Here is a 23,522-nt window from a genome sequence, read left to right as displayed (position 1 = left end):
GAGTATTTCAATGGAATGAAAGAACAGAGACAGGGTCGCATTACATTTATTACATTTGGAAATACATACATGCACCATAAACATGCTGAGTTAAATCTGTGGAAAGAGCATGTATAAAACTACCAAATTCTCCCCGTATCTTCATGGCATATTGGAGTTAGTTTGTGTATCAGTTGACCCACTAAAGGAAAAGCACATCTTTGCCCTGTCATACAGTTCTATGGTTCCTATAATGTTTGTCAAATACACAGTATAGTTCATTATCGATGCCATACAAAGCACAAACAGTATATGATGCGCTAATGCTAAATGGCTAAACCTGACATGGCTTTAATAGTTCTGAATTAATCAAACACAGAGTGTTTCACACACACACACAAAAATCTAATGCTAAAACAAAATAAATAAATCAGTTTTATCAATATTTAATTAAAACGGATGGTAAGCAGATAAAAACTATAAATACAATCTAATTATCACAAAGAGGAGAGTGATCTCTTGGCTTTATCGTTTGGTGTTTTCATTAGCATGTTAAATAAACACAAGGAAAAGTGACTTTGCCCCTTCACAGCACTACTAAACACAGCAGAATAAATGTACAAACATGTCAAACTCTACTGCAAACCGCCACTCGCTCTGAACCGAATGAGGAAAACGAGGTAATATAACTTTCACAGTGACAAAAGAGTACACCATCTAGATAAACCACTACAAAACATAACATTATTGTCCATAAAGGGTGATTTCAATTCATCTCATGACAGATTTTACAGTATCTAGTGTCACTCGTGTTAATATTTAAAAAGATTTTGTCAGGCATGGCTGTCATACAACTATACAAAAAATATCTTAAAAATGGCTCAACTCTGTTGTCATGAAACTATATCAACAGCATTGTTTCAGACATGTTTCAGAGTTTGCTAACAACATATGATAAATCTCTCCAGAACTAAATTTCTTTTAAAAACAAATTATGTCCAATAATATAAATTAAACAAAACAAAGCACACATACAATCCAACGACAAAAAGATTGATCTGAACTATTGATGTAAGTTAGATGGATGGGTTTATAAAGGTCATGTCTATTTATGTGTCAGCAACATTTAAAAAGAAGAGGAGCACTTGGCTTGATTCTACCTAAGATGACACTGATATTTACCCGTAAGGCAATGCTTTTGCCCAAGAGCTTAGTATACTGAATGCTACTCGCTATTCGCATTAGTGGCAGTCTTCCTGAATGTTAGAAATCACGGCAGGATCTGAAAGGTAACGTTGCCTCTTTGTAGCTAGAAATATGATTTAATATGAATGAAGAAGTAGTGCTTTGGATGGATAAAAAGTTTTGATTGTAATCTAAAGCTGACTCACCATTGAGTGTTAAAGTGTCTGTGTAGTGTAGAGATGAAAGTGTATAAAATAGTAAAGGAAAAGTGTGATAGGTTGAATTTTGTATGCTGACAATACAAAAATATATAACAAAACAAAACCCAACACTGATTGTTCTAATGGTCTCTGAAGTGTGTGATGTACAATGACTCCAGCGGCAAGTGATTTAAAAATAGTGAACTGCGGAATGTGGGAGCAGCAGTGCATGCAGATATTCTGGTCCTATGAAACATTAAGGCACCAGAGGTATCAAAAATCTACTTGTTTTTTTTTTAATGTTTTTGTTTTTTTAATTTAAAAAAAAAAGATTTCCAAGTCTTCTAAAGGCAGTTTCTGTGAGTGCATACAACATATCATGGAGGAGACGCAACTGATTGACTTCATACTTGAGCACCTGTCATCATCTGCAACAGAGGGATCTGTGAAAGTAGAGACACGTCAAGTAGATAATTATTTGATATGACATGTCACAAAAATATGCTATATATGGTGGATGTAGGAATGGAACTGCATTTTAGCCTGATTTGCAAAATATATCAACATATTAGAGATTTTTAAATTTGTTTATTAATATTTCTTGTTCAGAAATTTGATCTGTATTGATAATGGATATTTATAAATTTATTTAGCAGACACTAAATATATAAAACAAAGTAATTCATCTTAAACATTTAAAGAAGATATTTAATTGTGCATGCTCATTTCCTTTATTTTTACATTTATATTATTTTTGCTGTTATGTAATGTTCACTTAAAGACTTAAAAAAACACTAATAATCTAATAACTGTTCAATTTAATCATCATATCAAAATGAACATTTGATTTCACGCCCAGTCTCACCTTGGACAGGTCCACACCCGTCAGTGCATTAACAGACACAGGCAGCTCAGCGAGGAGACGGTTCACCTCCCCGGTCACGCGGCTGCTGTCCCCACTCAGAATAACAATCTCATTGGTCCTGGCCAGAGGAGCTGCTACCTTTCCAGCGATCTGTAGGTGATGACATTAGAAAATCAAAATATGAAATCCAGGCCCATCCTACAATACCCATGTACAATTCCAGTGGTGATCTCTATCAAGGTATTCCAAATAACGTTCATTCACCTTGGGAAGTGCTTCCAGGACGAGTGCAGTCTTGGCGGCCTCTCCGTACTGCTGGTAGGCCTCTGCCTTCAGCCTCATTCTCTCGGCCTCGGCCTTCCCTACAGATAAGATAGAGATGGCCTCCGCCTCTCCGACCTTCCTGATCTTCTCTGCCTCGGCCTGAGCAGTCAGCACTTTTTTCAACCTGTTCAGTGTCACGAATATAGCACAATTCATCTGGGTGTGTGTCACAGATCAGTTCCTCAAATTCAAAATGGATACATGATTAATCAGATATCCTATTTGGGTTTGATGCAACATCTGTGAAACATTATTCTAAAAGTAGAAGAGAAGCACAGATGGATGAACACTAAAAGATTGCAGGTTCAAATCCCACAGGGGACAATCCATCAACTAGCAAGGCACTTTATCACGGTTACACAACAACATGCTGAGGTCGTATTTCACCTCAAAATCAAACAATAAGAAAGCAATTATATTTTTAAAATACTTTTAAGTATACTCCCACCCAAATTCTCATGATCGTATTGTCTCCTGAGTGTTTTGTACTTTCCGTTAACCACAATATTTCCGTGAACGTTTTTGCACAAAAAGGATTCCTTTTCATCAAGCAAAATTTATTTTTATATACAATTATTATTATATATAATAATTAATTATATATATATATATATGAATAAATGTTAATTATATTCAGTTTATCATTTATATTTTATTTATAATGTCCATTTTCTGATTTTATTGTTTTAATAAATGTACTATTTTATTATTAATAACTTTACTTAAAAATAATTAATTCATATAACATTATAATAAAACATTATTGTAATGTATTAAAATATTCATATATTTAGAAGATAGATAAGATAGGAAGACAGACAGACAAATGAGATGATCCCCAAAACAGGAATGGTTTTACAGGTGGTGAGATTTTTTTTTCCCTACTCACCTTTTCTGACTTAGTTTTGCATTTGGCTAGAGTCAGTGCCACTACTGGTAGCATGAGGCGATACCTGGACCCTACAGAGTCCAACTCCTCCAGGATGGCACATCAATACATGCCATTGCCAGAAGGTTTGCTGTGTCTCCCTGCACAGTCTCAAGAGCATGGAGGAGATTCCAGGAGACGGGCAGTTACTCTAGGAGAGCTGGACAGGGCCGTAGAAGGTCCTTAACCCATCAGCAGGACCGGTAGCTGCTCCTTTGTGCAAGGAGGAACAGGATGAGCACTGCCAGAGCCCTACAAAATGACCTCAAGTAGGCAACTGGACCAAACAATCAGAAACAAACTTCATGAGGGTGGCCTGAGGGCCGATGTCCTCTAGTGGGCCCTGTGCTCACTGCCCAGCATTAGTGAATTTATATCACGGTATTTTTCAAAATTATACCGGTTTCACGGTATATGACAGTATTTTTTTTTTTCATGCATGACCGGGTGTTAACCACATTTTCTACTGATTGAGAGAGGAAAAACTGCAGTAGATTGACTTAGAATGCCCTATTTTACTGTCATGATGAGCGAATATCGTATAAAAATTCCACACTAAATAGTGACTAAACACGACCCATTAATACATGTTAACCAGGAGTCATTCTCATTTATAATTGCGACATCGTCTGATAAAATCAGCATGCATCTAACGTTACAAACAGCGGCTATGCGGTGGTTTTGGCTATATTACTTTTTTGTCTCATGCAGCGCACTGTATGCGTCTGAGTAACAAACTAAAAAATAAACCAAAAAAAGTGCATAATATTAACAGACGAACTATGCTCATATTTATAATCCCAAACGGTCAGTTAGCGGCAAGTGCTTGGAAACGCTGTTTTGAACTCATTTACTGACGAGTCTGCTGCGGTACGGCCAGCTGAATGCGGTGCTTCTCTGCCGCTCGCTGCACAGAACAGACGCAGAGAGAGGCGACACTGCGCCGGGAGAGTCAGACCTCACGCTCGCGGTGCAGCACTGGCGACATCTTCCAACTGAACCATAGCTAAGGTTTATCCAAAAATGTCGCTAGGTTTGTCAGTTTGTATATTCTATGGAATAAAGCCGCTAAAAGTGTCTGAAAGTTGCTAAATATAGCGCTAAATTCGCGCTCGTGCGTGTGAGACGCGGGAGCTGATGGCAGCGCGCGGTGGATATTGTGGATGAGTTCTTCTGTCATCACGTTCTACAGCTTCAGAACTTTCACATACAGCTGTGTCCTCGCCACAATGCAACAGTGAAAAGAGAGCCGTCTCAAACAGTGTCGCGTTCCGAACGTTATTTAATGGTATTGCGGTATTTTAAAAATTCATATCATAAGGAAAATAAACACCGGTATTCGGTATGAACCTGTATACCGCCCAGCACTACCCAGCACCGTGGAGCTTGATTGGCATTTGCCATTGAATTGGCACTAGAATTGACACCGAAATTGGCAAGTCTGCCACTGGCGCCCTGTGCTTTTCACAGATGAAAGCAGGTTCACCCTGAGCACATGTGACAGATGTGAAAGGGTCTGGAGAAGCTGTGGAGAATGTTATGGAGCTTGTGACATCTTTCAGTATGACCGGTTTGGTGGTGGGTCAGTAATGAATGAATGAATAAATGAATGATGCATTTATATAGCGCTTTATTGTGTATTGCTGTACACCCAAAGCGCTTTACAATCATGTGTGGGGGGTCTCTCCTCAACCACCACCAGTGTGCAGCATCCACTTGGATGATGCGACGGCAGCCACAGTACAATCTATGACTCTCTCTCCTCTCCACCTGTAGCTCACCACACACCATTTTTAATGACCACAGAGAGTCAGGACCTCGGTTTAACGTCTCATCCGAAAGACGGTGCTTTTTGACAGCATATTGTCCCCGTCACTATACTGGGGCATTAGGACCCACACAGACCACAGGGTGAGCACCCCCTGCTGGCCTCACTAACCTCTTCCAACAGCAACCTAGTTTTCCCAGGAGGTCTCCCATCCAGGTACTGACCAGGCTCAACCCTGCTTAGCTTCAGTGGGCAACCAGTCTTGGGCTACAGGGTGATGTGGCTGTGATGGTCTGGGGAGGCATATCCATGGAGGGACGCACAGACCTCTACAGGCTAGACAATTGCACCCTGACTGCCATTAGGTATCAGGATGAAACCTTTGGACCCATTGCCAGACCCTACGTTGGTGCAGTGGGTCCTCGGTTCCTCCTGGTGCATGTCTCATGTGGCGAGAGTATGCAGGCAGTTCCTGGAGGATGAAGGAATTGATACCATTGAATGGCCCCCACACTCGCCTGACCTAAATCCAATAGGACACCTCTGGGACATTATGTTTCAGTCCATCGGGCACCTCAGGCTGTCCAGGAGCTCAGTGGTGCCCTGGTCCAGATCTGGGAGGATATACCCCAGGACACCATCCGTCGTCTCATTAGGAGCATATTCCGACATTGTCAGGCATGCACACAAGCACATGTGCAATACAAACTACTGAGTACCATTTTGAGTTGCTGCAATGAAATTTCAGCAAAATGGACTAGCCTGCTGCATAATTATTTCACTTTGATTTTCAGGGTGTCTTTGAATTCAGCCCTCTGTAGGTTGATAATTTTCATTTCCATCAAACGATGTGGCATCCTTTCGTTCCTAACACATTACCCAGTCCATATCAGTATAGATATCCAGCATGATATTTTCTCCATTGAGATCTGATGTGTTTTCAAAGTGTTCCTTAATTTTTTTTTGAGCAGTATAGATAGATGGATAGATAGATAGTCACACTCACTTGTGTCCTTCAGCCAGCTGCTGCATCTTGTAAGCCTCTGCTTCAGCAGGACGCTTGATTGTCGCAATCAGCTCCTTCTCTGTCCTATCAATCTCTTTCTCCTCGATGGAGATCTGTTTTTTCCTCTGCACAACCTCGATTTCGATCTCCTCCAATCTGATCTTCTGCTGCTCTTTAGCTGCCTGTAGTTCATAGGCCAGCTGAGACTCGGCTTTCTGTGTAATAGAGAGACACATATCACATGATTACTATCACTCTCATCCGAGACTGATAAATGTGAATGCATAAACTCATATCCGGCCAGCTAACAAGATGACTGTGACTTAAGATTATGGCCCTGGATTGAAATGAAATTTAATCCAACCTTAGTGTTCACTTCTTGATTGAAAGCAGCTTTCTGCAGCTCCAGCTCTCGCTTGGAGTCGGCCATTTTAGTGTCGGCCAAGAACTTCACATCCATCATTTCTTTCTTGCACTCAGCTTCCTGATCGGGGAGGTGGGAGAAAACAGAAGCTAATGAATGCCACACATCTAATGGATAACGCATTAGCAATAAAAACAGTGAAGCCTGAAGTCTCTTACTCTAATCCCAGCATCCCTCTCTGCCTCGGCCACTCCGATGTCAGCGTCCCTTTGTACAGCCGCTGTCTGAGTTTTTCCAAGAGAGCTCAGGTAGTCCAGCTTATCATAGACATCCTGTAAACAAAAAAAAAGTAGCATTTTTTTTTTTTTTTAATACATTTTAATTATAATAATTGATTAGGACTTAAAATTATGTGAAATATATCATAAAATGATGTGAAATGTTGTGTGGGTTGTTAACTAAAACTATTAAAGATTTTTCATGAATTGAAGTGAAGCTGAAATAAAATCAAATGTTAAATATAAAAAATGTAAAAACTTTAAAATTAGTAAATGAAAATGAGAAATGTTGCCTTGGCAACGCAGTGAAATCAAGTAAGTTTAAGTTAAAGTATTAAAATGATAAAACTCTAAACACACAAAAAATGACAAAAGCACAATTACTTTTACTAAACATTTAGCTATTACATTTACTAAAACTGATTTACTAAGTAAACTAATTCATTTAATTATGACTAAAATTAAATAGAAACTAACTAAACAAATTTAAATTAAGATAAATTAAATTAAGATTAAAATTAAAATGATCTGAAAATATAAAAATAAAAGCTAATTCAAAATATTAATAAATACTATAAGTAGTGCTGTCATATCAATTAATCGCATCCAAAATAGAAGTTTGTTTACATAATGTGTATATTTATATGTATAAATAAACACACACACACACACACACACACACACACGTGTATATATATTTACATGTGTGTGTGTATATATATATATATATATATATATATATATATAAGATAGACTTGGTCGGCATTGCTGGCCACAAAAACGTCATATCCGTTAACGCCGTGGGGGAAAACAAACCGTTTGAATTAATGTACGGAGACCTTGTTAGACGCTTGATCTTTACTTTTTGTTATGATTTCGATTGATTTTTGCTTGGTGCAATGCTGAAAAGTTGCTGTGTGGCCTTCTGTACCTCTAATAAGTAAAAAATAAAAATAAAAACCCGATCTGAAGATTTATATACTGCCGAATAAACTGATGGAGGTAGCACATCTGAGCGGGTAGCACACAACATCAGAACTGCGACAGCAGTTATTATGGATATACAACGTATGAAACATATCAAGCTTAATATTCATATTTATATGCACTCCAGATAGACTAGACTACTTACCCTTCAATGACCTGTCATTAGTCCCCCTGCACTGCAACCCTCCTTCGCATCAAATAAATGTCACTCCCTGATATTTTGTGATGTAAATGTCATATTAAAACATTTCATATTATTATATCCCTTACGGAAATTAACAATGGTATTACTATAGTAAATGTAGGTTAGGTTTTTTGGGTGTTTTTATTACCAGTTGTAGCTTATAACCACAGTTTTACTACAAATACCATGGTTAAACTATGGTTAGTGTAGCAAAACATGTTTAATTTGTTTTTACCATGGCTTACCTATAATAACCATGTTTTTTGGTTGTAACCACGGTTAATTTTCGTAAGGGATATTTTCATGTTATTTTATATCTTTTTATTTTACGGCGTGTATTTGTGAAAATGATTAGGCTATATGTTTAACACACACCACATAATGCTGTGCATTTCAAGGCACTTCAGTAGACCTTTAATGTTACCTATGTTTTGTCAATGTTAAAATTATTTTTAATATATAAATGACAGGCTTTTACACTAGTCTTTATCACTTTATTAAGATTAAGCAAAACAAAACGACTAATGTTTACTTTCACAAGCCGTCACATATAGGCTTGTAGTAAGCTGTCTGTTGCCTGGAGACTCAATCAGGTAACAAAAAGAATTGGGAAACGACACCTCTGGCCATTCCTTTGGGTCGTTTGTCCTGTCACAGATACCATACGGACCACCGACCAAGTCAATTTAGGGGTGTCAATGTTAACACATGCGATTTAATCAAAAAATTTTAACGCGTTAATATTTTTTTTAACGCAGATTAATCGTTTGATAAGGTTTGACCCCAACTTCTTCCCGTCATCGCAGCGCGGAAGGTTATCTATCATTGTGTGACGAGGGTACAGCGAGCGAACCAGTGTTGCCAGGGTAACGGCACAAGTGGGCTGTTTTGAAAATACAGTCGCGGGAAAAATTACAGAGCCGTTTTGGGCTACTTTTTTAATGTACCGCGGCCACCCAAAGTGTATATAGACAAATAAAAATTAAAAAGATCCTTTTACTAATGTGTATTATACTTGGAATGTATCCCTATCAACTTAAGAACGGAGAGGTGGTTGTAACATTGCAAACAATGTGAGTTTAAGCAGAGCACATGTTAAGGCTTTTACACAGCAGAAATAAACATGACAACAGCCACTATAGATTATATAAGATAATAAACACACGATTACGATAGGATATGGTCTGTATGTGATTTTTTTTTTTTTTTTTTTGATTAATGTGTACATCTGAAATGCTAATTTGTGCAGCAATATAAAAGGCTATAAATAGCATATTTTAACAACAGTAAACGACCAAATTCCACATGTGATCGTAAAAGGAAGTTATTACAAACACTCGATGGTAGTTTGAAGTGAGTTCTGAGTAAAAGTGTAAGGTTACTATTAATCTCATAAACTGTCTTATGCAGCATGATGCTAATGTTAGCTCTAATGCAGCTGCAGAACAGGTCCAATTCTTCTTCATAATGCATTTTGTCATAATACTTCACGTAAGGTCGCAAGGAATGTTTTGTTGTATTTATTTAGAAACACTTTTGATAATAGTTGGGTAAATGTATTCTGGGATTGAAGCGATGTGGCTTGGTAAATGTTTTATTGCCAGTATAAAGGCTGATAATGGCTGAATAAAAACAAAAGAACAATGATAAAAGATTAATAAGGATTATGTCTCATACCTGGCGGAAGTGTGAAAGGTTCTGTTTCCTTAAACTAGTTCCTCATGCACGCGATTAAATTTGAAAAAAAAAATTAATGGCGTTAATCACAGTCGTGGACTTTAAAATACTAGGATTTACCTGTAAATGTGTTGAAATAAAGAAATGCATGACAAACTAGTTTAAGGAAACCGAACCTTTCACACTTCCGCCAGGTATGAGACATAATCCTTATTATTCTTTTGTTTTTATTCAGCCATTATCAGCCTTTATACTGGCAATAAAACATTTACTCAGAACTCACTTCAAACCACCATTGAGTGTTTGTAATAAAATTCCACATGTGATCGCAAAAGGAAGTTGTCATTTACTGTTGTTAAAATATGCTATTTATAGCCTTTTAAATCGCTGCACAAATTAGCATCTCAGATGTACACATTCACCTCAAGAAAATCACATACAAATATCCTATTGTAATCGTGTGTTTATTATCTTATATAATCTATAGTGGCTGCTGTCACGTTTATTTCTGCTGCTCTGCTGAAACTCACGTTGTTTGTGATGTAATGTTACAACCGCCTCTCCATTCTTAAGTTGCCAGGGATACATTCCATGTATAATACACATTAGTAAAAGGATCTATTTTAATTTTTATTTGTTTATATACACTTTGGGCGGCCGCGGTACATTATAAAAGTAGCCCAAAAAACCGCAACCCACGGCTCTGTAATTTTTCCCGCGACTGTATTTTCAAAATAGCCCACTTGTACCGTTACCCTGGCAACACTGGTTCGCTGTGCCCTCATCACACAATGATAGATGACCTTGATGAACACTGCGATGACGGGAAGAAGATGGGGTCAAAGATTATCAAACGATTAATTTGCGTTAAAAAAATATTAACGTTGACACCCCTATAATATGTGTGTGTGTGTGTATATATATATATATATATATATATATATATATATATATATATATATATATATATATATATATATTACATATTTCTTAAATCTATACATGTGTATGTGTGTATTTATATTCTACCTATAAATAACCAGTACATATGTAAACACACATTTATTTTTGAAGCGATTAATCTATTTGACAGCACTAACTATAATAGTATTTTAGTATTATTATTATTATTATAAAAGACATCTATCGGTCACCCCTTGATTTAATATTTATTATACATGTATACTGGTTGGTGTCATATTGAGGTCTAGAATGGAGGCGGGTCACTTCTACACTTTGTCCATAAGTATGATTTTTCATTAGAAACACACACATCTTACTTTTATAGTGAAGCTGAGGATCTCAATGCCCATCCGGCCCACATCAGGAGCTGCCACCTCCCTCACCAGCCGAGCGAACTCATCTCTGTCCTGGTAGATCTGCTCCACTGTCAATGTGCCTGTCGTAAGAACAGCAACCGAACATCAGCTTCATAGAATCACACACGTCAAGTCACCTTTATTTATATAGCGCTTTTACAATACAGATTGTGTCAAAGCACTTAACAGTATCAAATTGGAGGATAGAGTGTCAGTAATGTATAATGATAAGATTAAACACTCAATTTTCAGTTAAAGGCATTTCATTATTGAATTCAGAGATGTCATTGTCTAGCTCAGTTTAGTTTAAATAGTATCTGTGCAATCAAATCGGCGATAATCGCTAGAAATTAAGTGTCCCCAACTGAGCAAGCCAGAGGCGACACGTAAGCTTTGTATTTTAATGAGGCTACTGTAATTTGTTAGTAATCTATTAACCTAATATGGAACGCAAATGTCCCTCCAAGGTTTGCAAGACCACAGCCTTGATTTCCATGACAGACTTTCCCAGAAACTGCTCACAGGCAACTGCCAGCAAGTCTTTGTCAGTCATAACCTTGACCTGGTGAAAACACAAAGCAAGAGTTAAACCAGCCCTTCATTTTGCTTTTCGAACTCTTCAAAAATGACTTTTATTTCTTTGAAATAAAAGTAAAAAAATGTACTACCATTCAAAGGTTTAGAGCCATTTCAAAATTTTAGGCAGCCATTACTCCAGTGTTCAGTGTAGTTATTATAATTAACTAAAACTTAAACCATAAAAACTTAAACTTAAACTTAAAAGTAAAATAAAATAAAATATGAAAACAAAACTTTAACTTATTCTATTTCAGCTACTTTCCAAGGCAACATTTCTCATTTTTTGTATTCAATTTGATATTAAAATGGTACTAAAATAACTAAAAATGAATAAACTATACAGACATTTATTTTTAAAGAACATAAACTAATGAAAATGGCAAAACAAAAAAAAGAAATTGCTAAAACTAAAAAAATAAATAATAATAATTCAAAATATTAATGAAAACTATAATAGTATCTCAATGACACTAAAATACCATTGCTTCAGTGTTACACGATCCTTTAGAAATCATTATAATATGCTGATTTGCTGCTCACAAAACATTACTTATTATTATCAATAATGAAAACAGTTGTGCTGCTTAATATATCTGTGCTAATGTGATAATTTTTTCAGGACTTTTTGATGAATAGAAAGTTCAAAAGAACAGCATGTATTTAAAATGTAAATCTTCTGTAACATTATTAATGTATTTACTGTCATTTTTTTTATCAATTTACTGCATCCTTACTCAATAAAAGTACTCATTTCTTTCAAAAAAGAAAAAAAAAAGCCAAACTTTTGAATGATGGTCTATGCCATAACTTTCAAGACCCAAAAACAATGTACTGATACTAAGCTGCAATAATGATGCAAATGGTGGAAATCTAATGATGGAAAATCTAAAAAATAAATGTAATAAATCAACAGTAAATAAGCTCTGAGTGTTTACTTGAGCAACTCCTGTAACTGTAATAGCGACTCCCTCTGCTGTCTCCACGTCTTCACACTTCGGCTGTAGTGTCATAATCTCTAGTGTAATTCTGGGGGAAAAGATACCAAAAGTTAAACCCAACCTTTAAGTATAAGTAACAATGCCTAAGGCAAGAGAAACCTGATTTTCCAAAGCTTGTTAGCGTTGCAGAATTCAAAAAATGGGACAAGAGTGCAAAGACAATGGCATGGCTGACAGGAAGCTCAGTATGCAATCAGAGAGATGTTCATGGGAAAGCATGAAGCAAACGCTCGATAGAAAAGCCTCAGATCAGCTCATGAATCAATTAATCCAGCCGATCATGGAAACTTAAGAAGTAAACAGAAATAGTACCACATCAATATCTAACGACAGATGTATATACTGAAGTATCTCTTAAAGCAATCTCTGAAGACCTCTATACAGCCAAACTGGTTTGACAAACACACCTGACCAGGTGTGCCTTTTAGTTTACTAAGGTCAGGTATTATAGTTACAGCTAAACATTGACTGTGGGTTGTTTTAGTGAACTTTGACTACATTTACTGCACTGCAGAGTGAAATGAGATCCCGTGATCCTCATTTATTTGATTGGCATCACCTCTGTGTGTCTGATATAAGCCACCATGCCCATGCCCAGCCTCCCACCACATATGTCTTTGCGTCTGACCCACAACAGGCACCTAGAAGAGGGAGAAAAAAAACACTTGTGATTGCGGTGATAATCTCAAAAGACACAGTCAAACATTACAAGGATAGGATCTGAGTTCAATGGTGATTCATACATGAAGTGAACTAGTAGATGCTATGAAAGATGCCCTTACAAAAAAGTCATATCATGTTACTCTGACTACCATTCGTGTTGTTTTAGTATCATTGAGAAACTATTATAGATTTAATATTTGTTTTTTTTTGTTTATTATTTGTATATATTTTGAAAGTTTTTATTAATTTTGTTGTGTTTTATAATTTTTATTAGTTTTTAGTTGTTGTTTTTTATATGTATATATAGTTTTTATAAATTTTTATTTCAGCTTTAGTTTTTGTTATTTTTGTGTTATTTTAATATCAAGTTAAACAAAATTAAAATGAGAAATTTTGCCTTGGCAACTAGCTGAAATAAAATGTATGTTTAAGTTTATTTTTATTTATTTAACTTTGTTTTTTTTTGTTTTTTTAACTGGGAGTGCTAGGGGTTTGTGGAAAAGTTTACACAAACTGATTTTATATATATATATATATATATATATATATATATATATATATATATATATATATATATATATATACTAAAAATAATATTAAAGGAACTAAATAGATAAATGATTTGAATAGAACAACTTAATTTAAAAAGTTTATAAAGTATTTAAATAAATAAATAAATTTATATTTATAAATAATGTATCTGACAGTGCAGTACTATAGTGAGTAAAAACATAAAATTATATAAATAAAATATTTTTCAAATAATACTTCATGCATATTTTAATATAAATTTTTCACAGTATAAATGTGATCTTTGGACTTTTGGACCATATATACCACGGTAGTTATTATAATATACTTGAAGATACACTGGAGTACCATGTAAATATAGTATTGTTATCTGATACTAATTAATTTATTAATTAATTGCTGGGTCAGATAAACATAGTAACGTTACTCTTCACGTTGCCATTTCTCAGCCTTTTAAAGAAATCAACACAATGTAGCGACACCATATCACTATTAAGCATCAAAGTGTCCGTTTCGATAAGAATAGTATATTTGGTTATGAATTAATGTAAAGAGCTATTAAATATTAAATCACTATTCAAGGGGATGCACCTAGCAAACATAAGATGCAATAGGGAAATTAACTGCAAACACTGAGTTTTGTAATTGAATATATTTTCGCTCGAATTTATCATACGTTTCAAAAATAAGAAGTTAAAATGACAAATATTTTATACAGTTATAAATGCGGAAGAGCTAATGAGCTAACGTAGTAAGTTAGCTGTAGCTAGCTAATACACGACTGGATATTATTTACCACACAGTTCATAGTAAGTTAACGTTACATGCGAAAACAAACATTTACACGCACACTTCATTAACGAAGGAATGCAATAATTGCATAGAAATATTAAACTCCTAATAATATAAGCTATAGTAAAACACATATATCACGATACCTGACACAACGAGCGCTTCATTTGGTCCAACAGTCAGGCAGCAACCCATACTTGCATTTAATACCAAACAATAATCCTTTCGTGTGTATTCCTATATATTTAATAAAGCGTTTATTTAGCAGCTTTTTGACTCGAAAAAATGAAAAAAATCTCCGCCCTAGTTAGAGAATAAACGTTTGTCAACACAGGCGACCCTGCCCACCACCACAGGAAGGATCGTGATACTGTGTGGCTGTGGTGTCAAACCTAGCGAGTCCCCTTCCTAGACAGCACTGTCCATGAGCGTTCGAACTTCGAAGGCGCTAATGATGGCCAAAGATGCTGTCTAGGTAGGCAGCTCAGTAGGTTTTGAGACACAGGCTGTGTGTTGTCATGATTACTGTAAATGCTGACTGTATTCATGTCTGCGCCGTACGTGCTTTATGTGTTGTACATTTGATATTGTGTTTTATTAGCTTTTAAATGTTTATCCACATATTTTGTTAGCTTTTAAATGTTTATTCCCGTTCTGTCGCTATTTATGTTTTAATTTTAGTGGCCTCAGGAGTGGCTTTTATACATTTTACATTGAAAAATAAAGACTTACTATAGATATAGTGCACTGATGGTATCAAATGGTACCATTATACTTTTGTATATGTATACCATGATGACATTTATGATGAAAAAGGCTGAACTACTAAGGATTTTTATTTATTTATTTTTTTTTTTGCATTCTGACATACAAACAGAAATCCAAATAACTTAATGGTTTGATTTATTAAAAAAATATACAATTCATTAAAAATATTTGTATTACAGCCATTCTTAATGCAATAGAGACAAATATTGAGTCAGGGCACAAAAATATTAAGGGTCATAAAAATAGACTTTAAAAAAATAAATTTACAAATATTTTTTTATTGGACTTTTTTAAATTATTTTTTTAAATTGTGATATAAAAACATAAAATTAAAATATTTATATTACAGCATTTATTAATGCAAAAGAGACAAATATTGAGTCAGGGCACATAAAAATACTGAGGTCTTAAAAATAGGCTTTTTATAATCATTTGACATAAAAACCTAAAAAAAAAAAAAATTGTATTACAGCCATTTTTAATGCAATAGTTTAAAATATTGAATTAGGAGTCTGGACTCATTACAAAAAAAAAAAAAAAAAAACTTTAGGGTTTTAAAATTAGTCTTTGTTTTCTTTATGAATATAATATAATATAATATAATATAATTTAACCAGTGTAATTCCCATTCAGTAGGTGGCGCGTTGAACTCAAGTTACCTTCGCGTTTCCTCGACCTCAGCGAGGAAGACACGTGGGAAAAGCTTAATACGCATGCGCGGATATGGGCTGCAGCAGTGGGCACTGGGCAGCAGCAGTGACTAGACAAGCGCTTTATCGACACAAGCAGAGCACAGGTGCCGAATAACCCAGCAAAATGCTCTTTTAAACAATCGCACGCCTCATCCCGAAGCCAGAGAGTAAGTTTCGCTTTCGACACCTCCCATCCGACCATTTTAATGCGGTTTTAAGAAGCTGTGAGATGAAAGCCGGGCAGTGGCTCGCACAAAGAAGACACAGGCTATATGCTAGTGGTTGTAGCAAGTGTATAGACAGAGGTACCAAGACAGGCTGAGATCTCACTCTGGTCACCTTTTAGATTGGTTGGTAGTTAGCTGGGCGTTAAATGAGCACGACAAAGCTTCAGCCAACCGGATACATCTTATCTACAGGGCAGATGTGTGCTACAGTGACCCTAAATTGTGTAAGTGTGTCTGTGTTGATCTGAGATAAATGTAATGCATGTAGCTTGTGGCTAAGCAAACTTTGGTGGCTAGCAGATTTATTATAGGGTGGATGAAATGGCAACCACAAATTGTACTTTAAACTCAAGGTGCTTTAGTTTTATGATTGGCTAATTGTGTTTGAGATTTCACAATGTAGCTCAGCTCATCCAAAGCTCCTGTTGTTTTTAATTAAGACCGTAAATGTGTGTCAGCTTAAATGCAAGCCAAAAATACTGCTTGGCTGTACAGTATTTGCTTGTAAGAGCCGTGAACTGTTTAGATATTGAACCCAGTTCAAAGGTTTTTCTTTTTTTTTTTTTTTTAGAGCACCATCTAAATAAACAACTCCCCATCCATTGGTCCATTTTTGGGGATGATATAACAGGACGTGCATGGGTCATCTCTGATTCTAAACAAACCCAGGATGTTTAAGGCAGTGTGGATCTCAGCTTTAGCTGATAACACCTCCTTCAGTGTAAAATTAAAAGCAGCTCCCTGATGAAAATAGCTGGGGGTTGGGTGCGCAGAACATGTCAGGCTCTGTCTCGACTGCACTTTTTGACACCTGCACATCTCAGATTGGAGGAGTCAGCTGGGAGCGTGTGGCCTGTGGTCGTGTTGCCGCATCCCCTGCCGTGCCCCTGGGCACCTGCCAGGCAGACGGGAGAATGCGTTTGCATCGCACTCCTGACACTCAAACTGCAGGGTGTGCTCCGTGGGCCCTGACACCAGCTGTTTCAGAGAGCTATTTAAAAAGGTCATGCTTGAATGCATGATATTTAAATAAATGGCTACAATGAGGCAATTACAGAGATCTATAGCTACAGCGTTTGATGGATGTTCAGGTGAATTGGCAAGGGTAGGGCCTTTGTGGACTTCTGCGATTGGCGGTTTCTTGCGGCCGGCTGTAAATCATGTCATTTGTTGACTAGCACGCTTTACTCAATATTACTTATTTAGCTTGTTGGGATATTCACTGTATGCTGGTTTTCAATCTGCGAGTCTTTTAATCTAAGGCGTTCTGATTATTGCTTCTGCTGCTTCTGTGTTGCAGCAAACCGCCACTAATTAAACTAGAAATTTCCTCCTAATAATTTATTACTCTCATTAAGTCCCATTGCACAGTGTGTTCCATTAAACCTACATCTACACGTAAAATTGGATCTCTTTAATGACGCCCTCGGAGGAGAAAATAGCCAATGTTTCTTTTTTTACACAATGTATTTTAAGAGACGAATGATGTGAATCCGTTTTTGTTCCTGACGTGACTGTTTCCTTTGCAGTGTGATGAGGAGTGAGAGTCCAATGTTGCATTAGTCTCATTGTGACATGCTGGCCTGTCTGCCGGTATCAAACCCCTCCCTCCAGCTTCTCTCGCACACGCAGATGAACACTGGACTTCAGAAATGTAAGAAATGGCTGTTAACCGAAATGAGCTTTGTTCTGATTAGACTGCATGTACGTTTGACCTAGTTTGTGCCTTTGTTAGCTCTGCCTCTTGACCCTGCTCCGTCTGAGCCCTGATAAGCAGTTATATGCTATCATATGAGCGCCACATTTCTTGCATTACCCTTCACGTTTGGCCTTTTCTTGCTCACAGGGGACACTACACAGAGGATGAGATCAGCACACTATCCTACCCCAGCGGAATTGGATGCCTATGCTAAGAAAGTTGCCAATAACCCACTGACTATAAAAATCTTCCCCAATAGCGTGAAAGTACCTCAGAGGAAGCATATTCGCCGCACCGTCAACGGTCTCGACACCTCCAGCCAGCGCTACAGCCCCTACCCACCTCAGGTCAACACCCGGACGGGCCTCTTGGCCATCGTCAAAGTCCCCGTCAAAGGGATCCTCAAGGACATTGAAGGCGGCCGAGCCCGTTTTCTCCCTAAGCTCATCATGAACCCGCACAGTGGGCTTTATGCCAATCCCAGCACTTTAAATGTTCCTCACACTGTTCCACACCTTCAGACTCCTTTAGGCCAGAAGAGTCTCGCTCACTCTCAGGCCTTGCAGGCCCATCCGCAGTCCCTGCAGCAGAAGAGCAGTTTACAACCACAGCAGAGCCTGGCCCACCAGGAGGCTTTACATCAGAGCCAGGCTCATCAACCGCCAGTACCGCACCACGCCCTAAACCACCAACAGACTCTCATGCAGCGGCAGCCACAATTGCCTGGTCCGCAAGGACTCCGGCATCTGCCCGATATGGCGCAGTCGGTGAACCTGCAGCACTCACAGGGCTTCTCTCAATCCCAGCCCATGCCACAGGCCTCTTGCGCTGGCCCTCCGGCCCCCGGGGTCTTACAGCCCCCCCTGGCAGGGTTACAGATGTCACGCAAGCTGCCCGACGCCGATGCCCCTCCCAATGTGACTGTGTCTACCTCAACCATCCCGCTTTCCATGGCTGCCAGCCTGCACCAGAACCGGCCCAGTGACCTAAGCAGCATTGTCAATCAGATCAACCAGTTCTGCCAGGCTCGGGCTGGCATGGGCTCTACCTCCATGTGCGAAGGACAGATCGCCAACCCCAGTCCCATCAGCCGCAACCAGCTCATCAATGCGAGCTCTCGGGTGTGCACCCATCCCGGTGTGGGTCCTCCACCTTCTTGCGTTCTTGGTAACCCTGACAAAGGCGGTCCTGCTCCCGCTCTGCCACTGCCTGACATCGCTGCCATGAACAGGATGCCTCTTTACCACAACGACATGAAGCAGCATCATTCCCAGCCACAGTTACCCCAGCAACAACGTCAGCAGGGCCCTTGGGGGCAACACCAGTTGGCGCACCTTCAGCACCTTCCGGAGGGAGCGGCTCACCAGGGCAAAATCTCCCTAGAGAGGCCCTAGTTGGACCGGGGTTCCTCACCAAGAACATGGGCTACCCGCAGGAGGTGTGCATGGCGCAGCCCTTCAATTTGAAGCCCTCAACTGATAAACCAACGCCATCTCCTCCGGTCAATGGGATGCCCATGAGTTATAGTAACGGCCACTACATGCAGCCTCCCTGGAACAACATCCTACCCACGCCAAACAGTGACAGCTCAGGGTCTCAAGACCTGGTGGGGCCATTCCACGGGGGCCTCTCAGGAGCCTCCATAGACTGCACCCCCGGAGCACAGTACAGGACCGGGGCAGCCATTTCCAGCCAGACGAACCTGATGCAGACCATGGAGTACATGGGTGGCGACTTCCAGGCGCCTTGCTTCCGAGCGCAGAATCCTGGCACAATGGCAAAGATGCATAGAGCATCAGTCAGCAGGGCCACAGATTCAGGTGATAGTAGAAATGTGCACATCCACCACCCAGGGTACAGATGAGCTGCGGCCAGTTGATGCTAGTCAGTGTTAATCTGAGCGCAAGGAAAAAATTCCCCCTCTTCCCGTTTCGTTCTCAGTCTTGCAAGTGATCTACTGAATGTTTCCAGTACAATGATTTATGTGGCTAAGCTGAACCCCCACGTGCCACTTTTTTCTTTTTGTTTTAGTAGTTTAGATTTCTTAAATAAGTAGCTTTGGGAAAACACTGTAGGCATTTATTTATTTTAGTTTAGTTATTTTTTCTTTCCAGAAAACAGCCATAACAGCTTCAGTTTATGAGATGAGCACTGTTTTTTTTGGGTTTTTTTCCCCATTCCTATCTGGTCTGTGTTATATAAATGGAAAAATGTACCACACAACACGCATATATTCGCTTTCTCCTTTTGATTGGCAAATGTCCATTATTTAAAAAGCTGAGAAGAAATTCCCAGCAAATGCCACTTGTATGTAGTTTAGGCCTACTTGAGATTTGAAGTACTAACACAGTGAAGACATTTAAGGGGTGCCATGATACTGAAATATTTGGCTGTTCCATCTAAGCTAACAGCTTGTACAATGTATAGAGGTTGATTTTATTTTTGTTCCTCTCAATGTTTACATATTGTGCTTTTTGTAACTAATTCTGAATCGATATGAAAGTGCAAACTGATACTGGGATATGCACATATGACAAGACTGTTTCTTTTCCAGACTGTTGAACATGAATCAGGTTAAAGTCTTAGATGGAAATGTTACACTAGGGCTGAGTCAAGCCACATTGTGTACGATGTTAATCCTTCCCTTGAAGTGTCAGCTAATGCACTATCCTTTTTATTCCCTCTTTTTTTTTTTTTTTCTCTCGAGTATCCTATTAGATTTCAGTTTAAATGGAGACTGCTGTAGACTGAAATTGCTTCGGGACTTGTGCTGTGCCCTAATTGCATAGCTTAGGGTTTTATTTTGTCTCTCAACTTAATTGTTACTACTTGAATTTCATTGGAAAGAGACGGTGACGGCAGGCTTCGACTCACTACAGGACCGACGTTTAGCAGCCGACCCAAAGCTACCTTTGGGAAGAGTGTCGTCATCCGCTCATGCGTTAGTTCGTCGTTAAAGGAAAGACGTCCTTGACCGTAATTGGATGACGGAAGTGTGTTGATGTAAGCGCAATATAAATGAGCACCACGGGCTAGCCTGTGGCTTTACTGCTGTGCTACTGTAACTGAGAGGTGTGATTAGCCGGTGTGAATGCTGTGTGTCGGGGCGGATTGGCTCCCTGCTTTTGCTCCATCATTAACACCATACCGCTCTTCCCTGGCGGGATCACTTCCATCTCCGTCACACGCTGTTGTGTCAGCTGAAGCCTGCCACTGCATTTTCCACCCACCTTAGGCACTTGATGTGTCATGTCGGTCTTATCTAAAATAGCTGAAATGCACCGCCGGTGACAGTCTAGGTCTGTTCGACGGGAAATAACCTAAACAAAAGACGCATTTTAAGTTGACTTGTTCTGTGAATTCGATAAATGATCCATCCCATGCTCCACGGTTTAACTCCCATGGAGAGTTTCTCTCTTTCTCAGGTCTACCTGTGCCTCTTCTCACATTCTCCCTGGACTTTTACGTCGACTGAGTCTCTCCACCTTTATCAGGGCAGGCCATCTGGCAGTGGAGCATGGGTATTGTCAGACTTTGGTGGAGCAACTGCAGATGAGCGAATGGGTGGAGCCGTGACACCCAGTATCATAACCTCCCTGTTTGCCCCTCAGAAGCCTTAAATATTTGATCCTTGAACTGTCCTTGACAATAGGCATGATGTAGAATATAAATTAATGATATTTAGCTAAATTTGTTTTTGTGAAACCGTAAATCGGGGGAGCGAACTCCCGAAAGGAAGAGGTTTCTTTTGTATTTAGCAATGTATGTGTAGTACTGGGCTGTAACAGTTATTGCATTCACACCACATCGTGTTATGTTTCCCCACACTAGCATCTTTATTTGCTCTGTTTACCATTGCAGCAAAATCTGTTCCAGTCCTTTCCCGTAATGGGCGAACGTATTCGTCGGAAACGCAAACTCGACTAAAAGGTTTGTGTCCAGGCTCATGTTTTTCAATAACAGCAGGCCTAGTTTAAGCTTTCACGTCAGGATACGTTGCCCATTAAGCTGCTATTTTATTCCGACTACAAGAAGTTATTTCTTATAAATGTTGTGAGGATAGAGTTAAGATCTAATTTATATTATGCCTTTTTTTTGCAATGCAATATTGTTAATAGGTTGAGCGTCGGTAGGCGTAATAAGTTATTCCATTTGCCTGTCGACCATGTCATTGTAAAGCTTGAACGTTTAGACTTCCTGTATTTCTTTCGATCCTCTTTTCATGCCTTGTTACAGCTCAAGAGTACAAAGTCAGGTTACTCTTTTAATAGTTACTATCTCTATGTGAAGTGCCTCCTCTGGGCTGATGTGGACCGTGTGTATGTGACCGTTGGGATGGAAAATGGACCGGCGCTAGTGCACATTCCGTAGACATAGTGCACTGCTCAAGAACGGGGGACCGAGCTACTTTTAAAAACTACTGATATCGTTCAGAAAAAACAAATGAACACCATGTGCTGCTGCAGGTGCAAGATCTGTTCAGATGTGAATAGTTGCTGCTTAATCACTAGTTTAGGTGGCGAGAGCTACGCTGCTGAACTCCCTAGTGTCCTTGAAACATTCGAAGGAATGCTCTGGAAAGTTCTTTGTCTTTTGGAGCACATGCACTCCTGCCCCCATCACCCCCCTCCCTTCCCGCCCCCTTCCCAAAACAACACAATGGCAGTTTTGGACTACAGGAGTGTGTGTTAGGAGTTGAGTGTGTCTCATCTTGTTCCACCAAAGAACAAAATGTCACTTGAATGGTAGCAGTGCGCACCTGTTTTGTGTAACCGAAAACTGTCATTCCAGATACACATTTTTTCAGGAACGTGTTGCACAAACATTCCCCTCTAACCAAAATAAAGTTTGACTTGCGTTTGCAAAGTGTGTCTTGTCTTTTTTTTTTTTTTTTTTTTTTTTCTTGTATAGTTGAATATTTCACTGATTGAGTACTGGAATAGAACTGGTTACAAAATTTTATTTGCCAAGTAATTATTTTGGACATAATCAGGTCGACCATCTGTGCCTTTTGCGTCCCTAAGAAATAATCAAACATAGATTTAATATAACAACAAATAAATGTGCAATTTAAAAACATAATACTATGTATGCTTTCATCAATATTACATCAAAAAAAGTCAATTAAATATTATTTTAAATAATTTAAATTGCTGGTACGGTTTTTGGCCTGTCCCTCTCTATGATTTTTCTTCTTCAGCAGGACTTTTAATTTGCAAAATGATATAAAATCACATCTGCATATTGTTCTAAATATAGTATCATTGTTAAGCAATGTTTTTGCATAAGTGAGCACTTTTTCTATACAATATAAATCATTTTATTGGTGTCCCCTGATTTCATGTCAGCCCTGGTACCCTCATCAAAAAACCCTTGTAAAATAATGTACATTCAAGTCACATCATTTCTAGGAGGTTACATCATCTGTCATCCAGGATTCCAGAACTGAAAACTCAAGCATGTTTCTCTCACTACTCTATAATGTTCTATTTTTGATGATTTAGGAGGC

At 38.5% G+C, this 23,522-nt stretch overlaps 2 protein-coding genes across 2 annotated transcripts; one reads left to right on the top strand and one right to left on the bottom strand.

Moving 5' to 3' along the window:
- Positions 1 to 30: 30 nt before the first annotated feature.
- Positions 31 to 14,993, bottom strand: flot2b (flotillin 2b). The gene is made up of 11 exons (XM_058799567.1): positions 14,774 to 14,993; positions 13,201 to 13,282; positions 12,579 to 12,669; positions 11,503 to 11,626; positions 11,026 to 11,144; positions 6,838 to 6,951; positions 6,620 to 6,739; positions 6,256 to 6,470; positions 2,494 to 2,677; positions 2,230 to 2,379; positions 31 to 1,807 (listed from the first exon to the last, which is right to left on the bottom strand). The coding sequence occupies exons 1-11, from the start codon at positions 14,820 to 14,822 to the stop codon at positions 1,769 to 1,771; spliced, it is 1,287 nt and encodes a 428-aa protein (XP_058655550.1). The 5' UTR covers positions 14,823 to 14,993; the 3' UTR covers positions 31 to 1,768.
- Positions 14,994 to 16,090: 1,097 nt separating this feature from the next.
- Positions 16,091 to 22,866, top strand: fam222bb (family with sequence similarity 222 member Bb). Its single transcript, XM_058799566.1, is given in 4 exon segments — positions 16,091 to 16,254; positions 17,844 to 17,968; positions 18,161 to 19,404; positions 19,407 to 22,866. Coding segments are annotated over 3 exon segments (1,794 nt in total). The 5' UTR covers positions 16,091 to 16,254; positions 17,844 to 17,889; the 3' UTR covers positions 19,878 to 22,866.
- The last annotated feature ends 656 nt before the right edge of the window (positions 22,867 to 23,522 follow it).

This window comes from Onychostoma macrolepis, chromosome 15 (genome assembly GCF_012432095.1).
Source record: "Onychostoma macrolepis isolate SWU-2019 chromosome 15, ASM1243209v1, whole genome shotgun sequence".
Taxonomy (NCBI): Eukaryota; Metazoa; Chordata; class Actinopteri; order Cypriniformes; family Cyprinidae; genus Onychostoma; species Onychostoma macrolepis.
Note: the sequence above shows the minus strand (reverse complement) of the source record. Positions and strands in the feature narration are given on the sequence as shown.

Bases quoted from the DNA above. Each gene is read 5' to 3' on its own strand.
- flot2b (XM_058799567.1), bottom strand. From the start codon at position 14,822: ATGGGTTGCTGCCTGACTGTTGGACCAAATGAAGCGCTCGTTGTGTCA. The intron at 12,670-13,200 runs GTGATGCCAATC...CTTTTCCCCCAG, and splicing joins CTTATATCAGACACACAGAG to AATTACACTAGAGATTATGA. The intron at 6,471-6,619 runs GTTGGATTAAAT...TCTATTACACAG, and splicing joins ATCAAGAAGTGAACACTAAG to AAAGCCGAGTCTCAGCTGGC.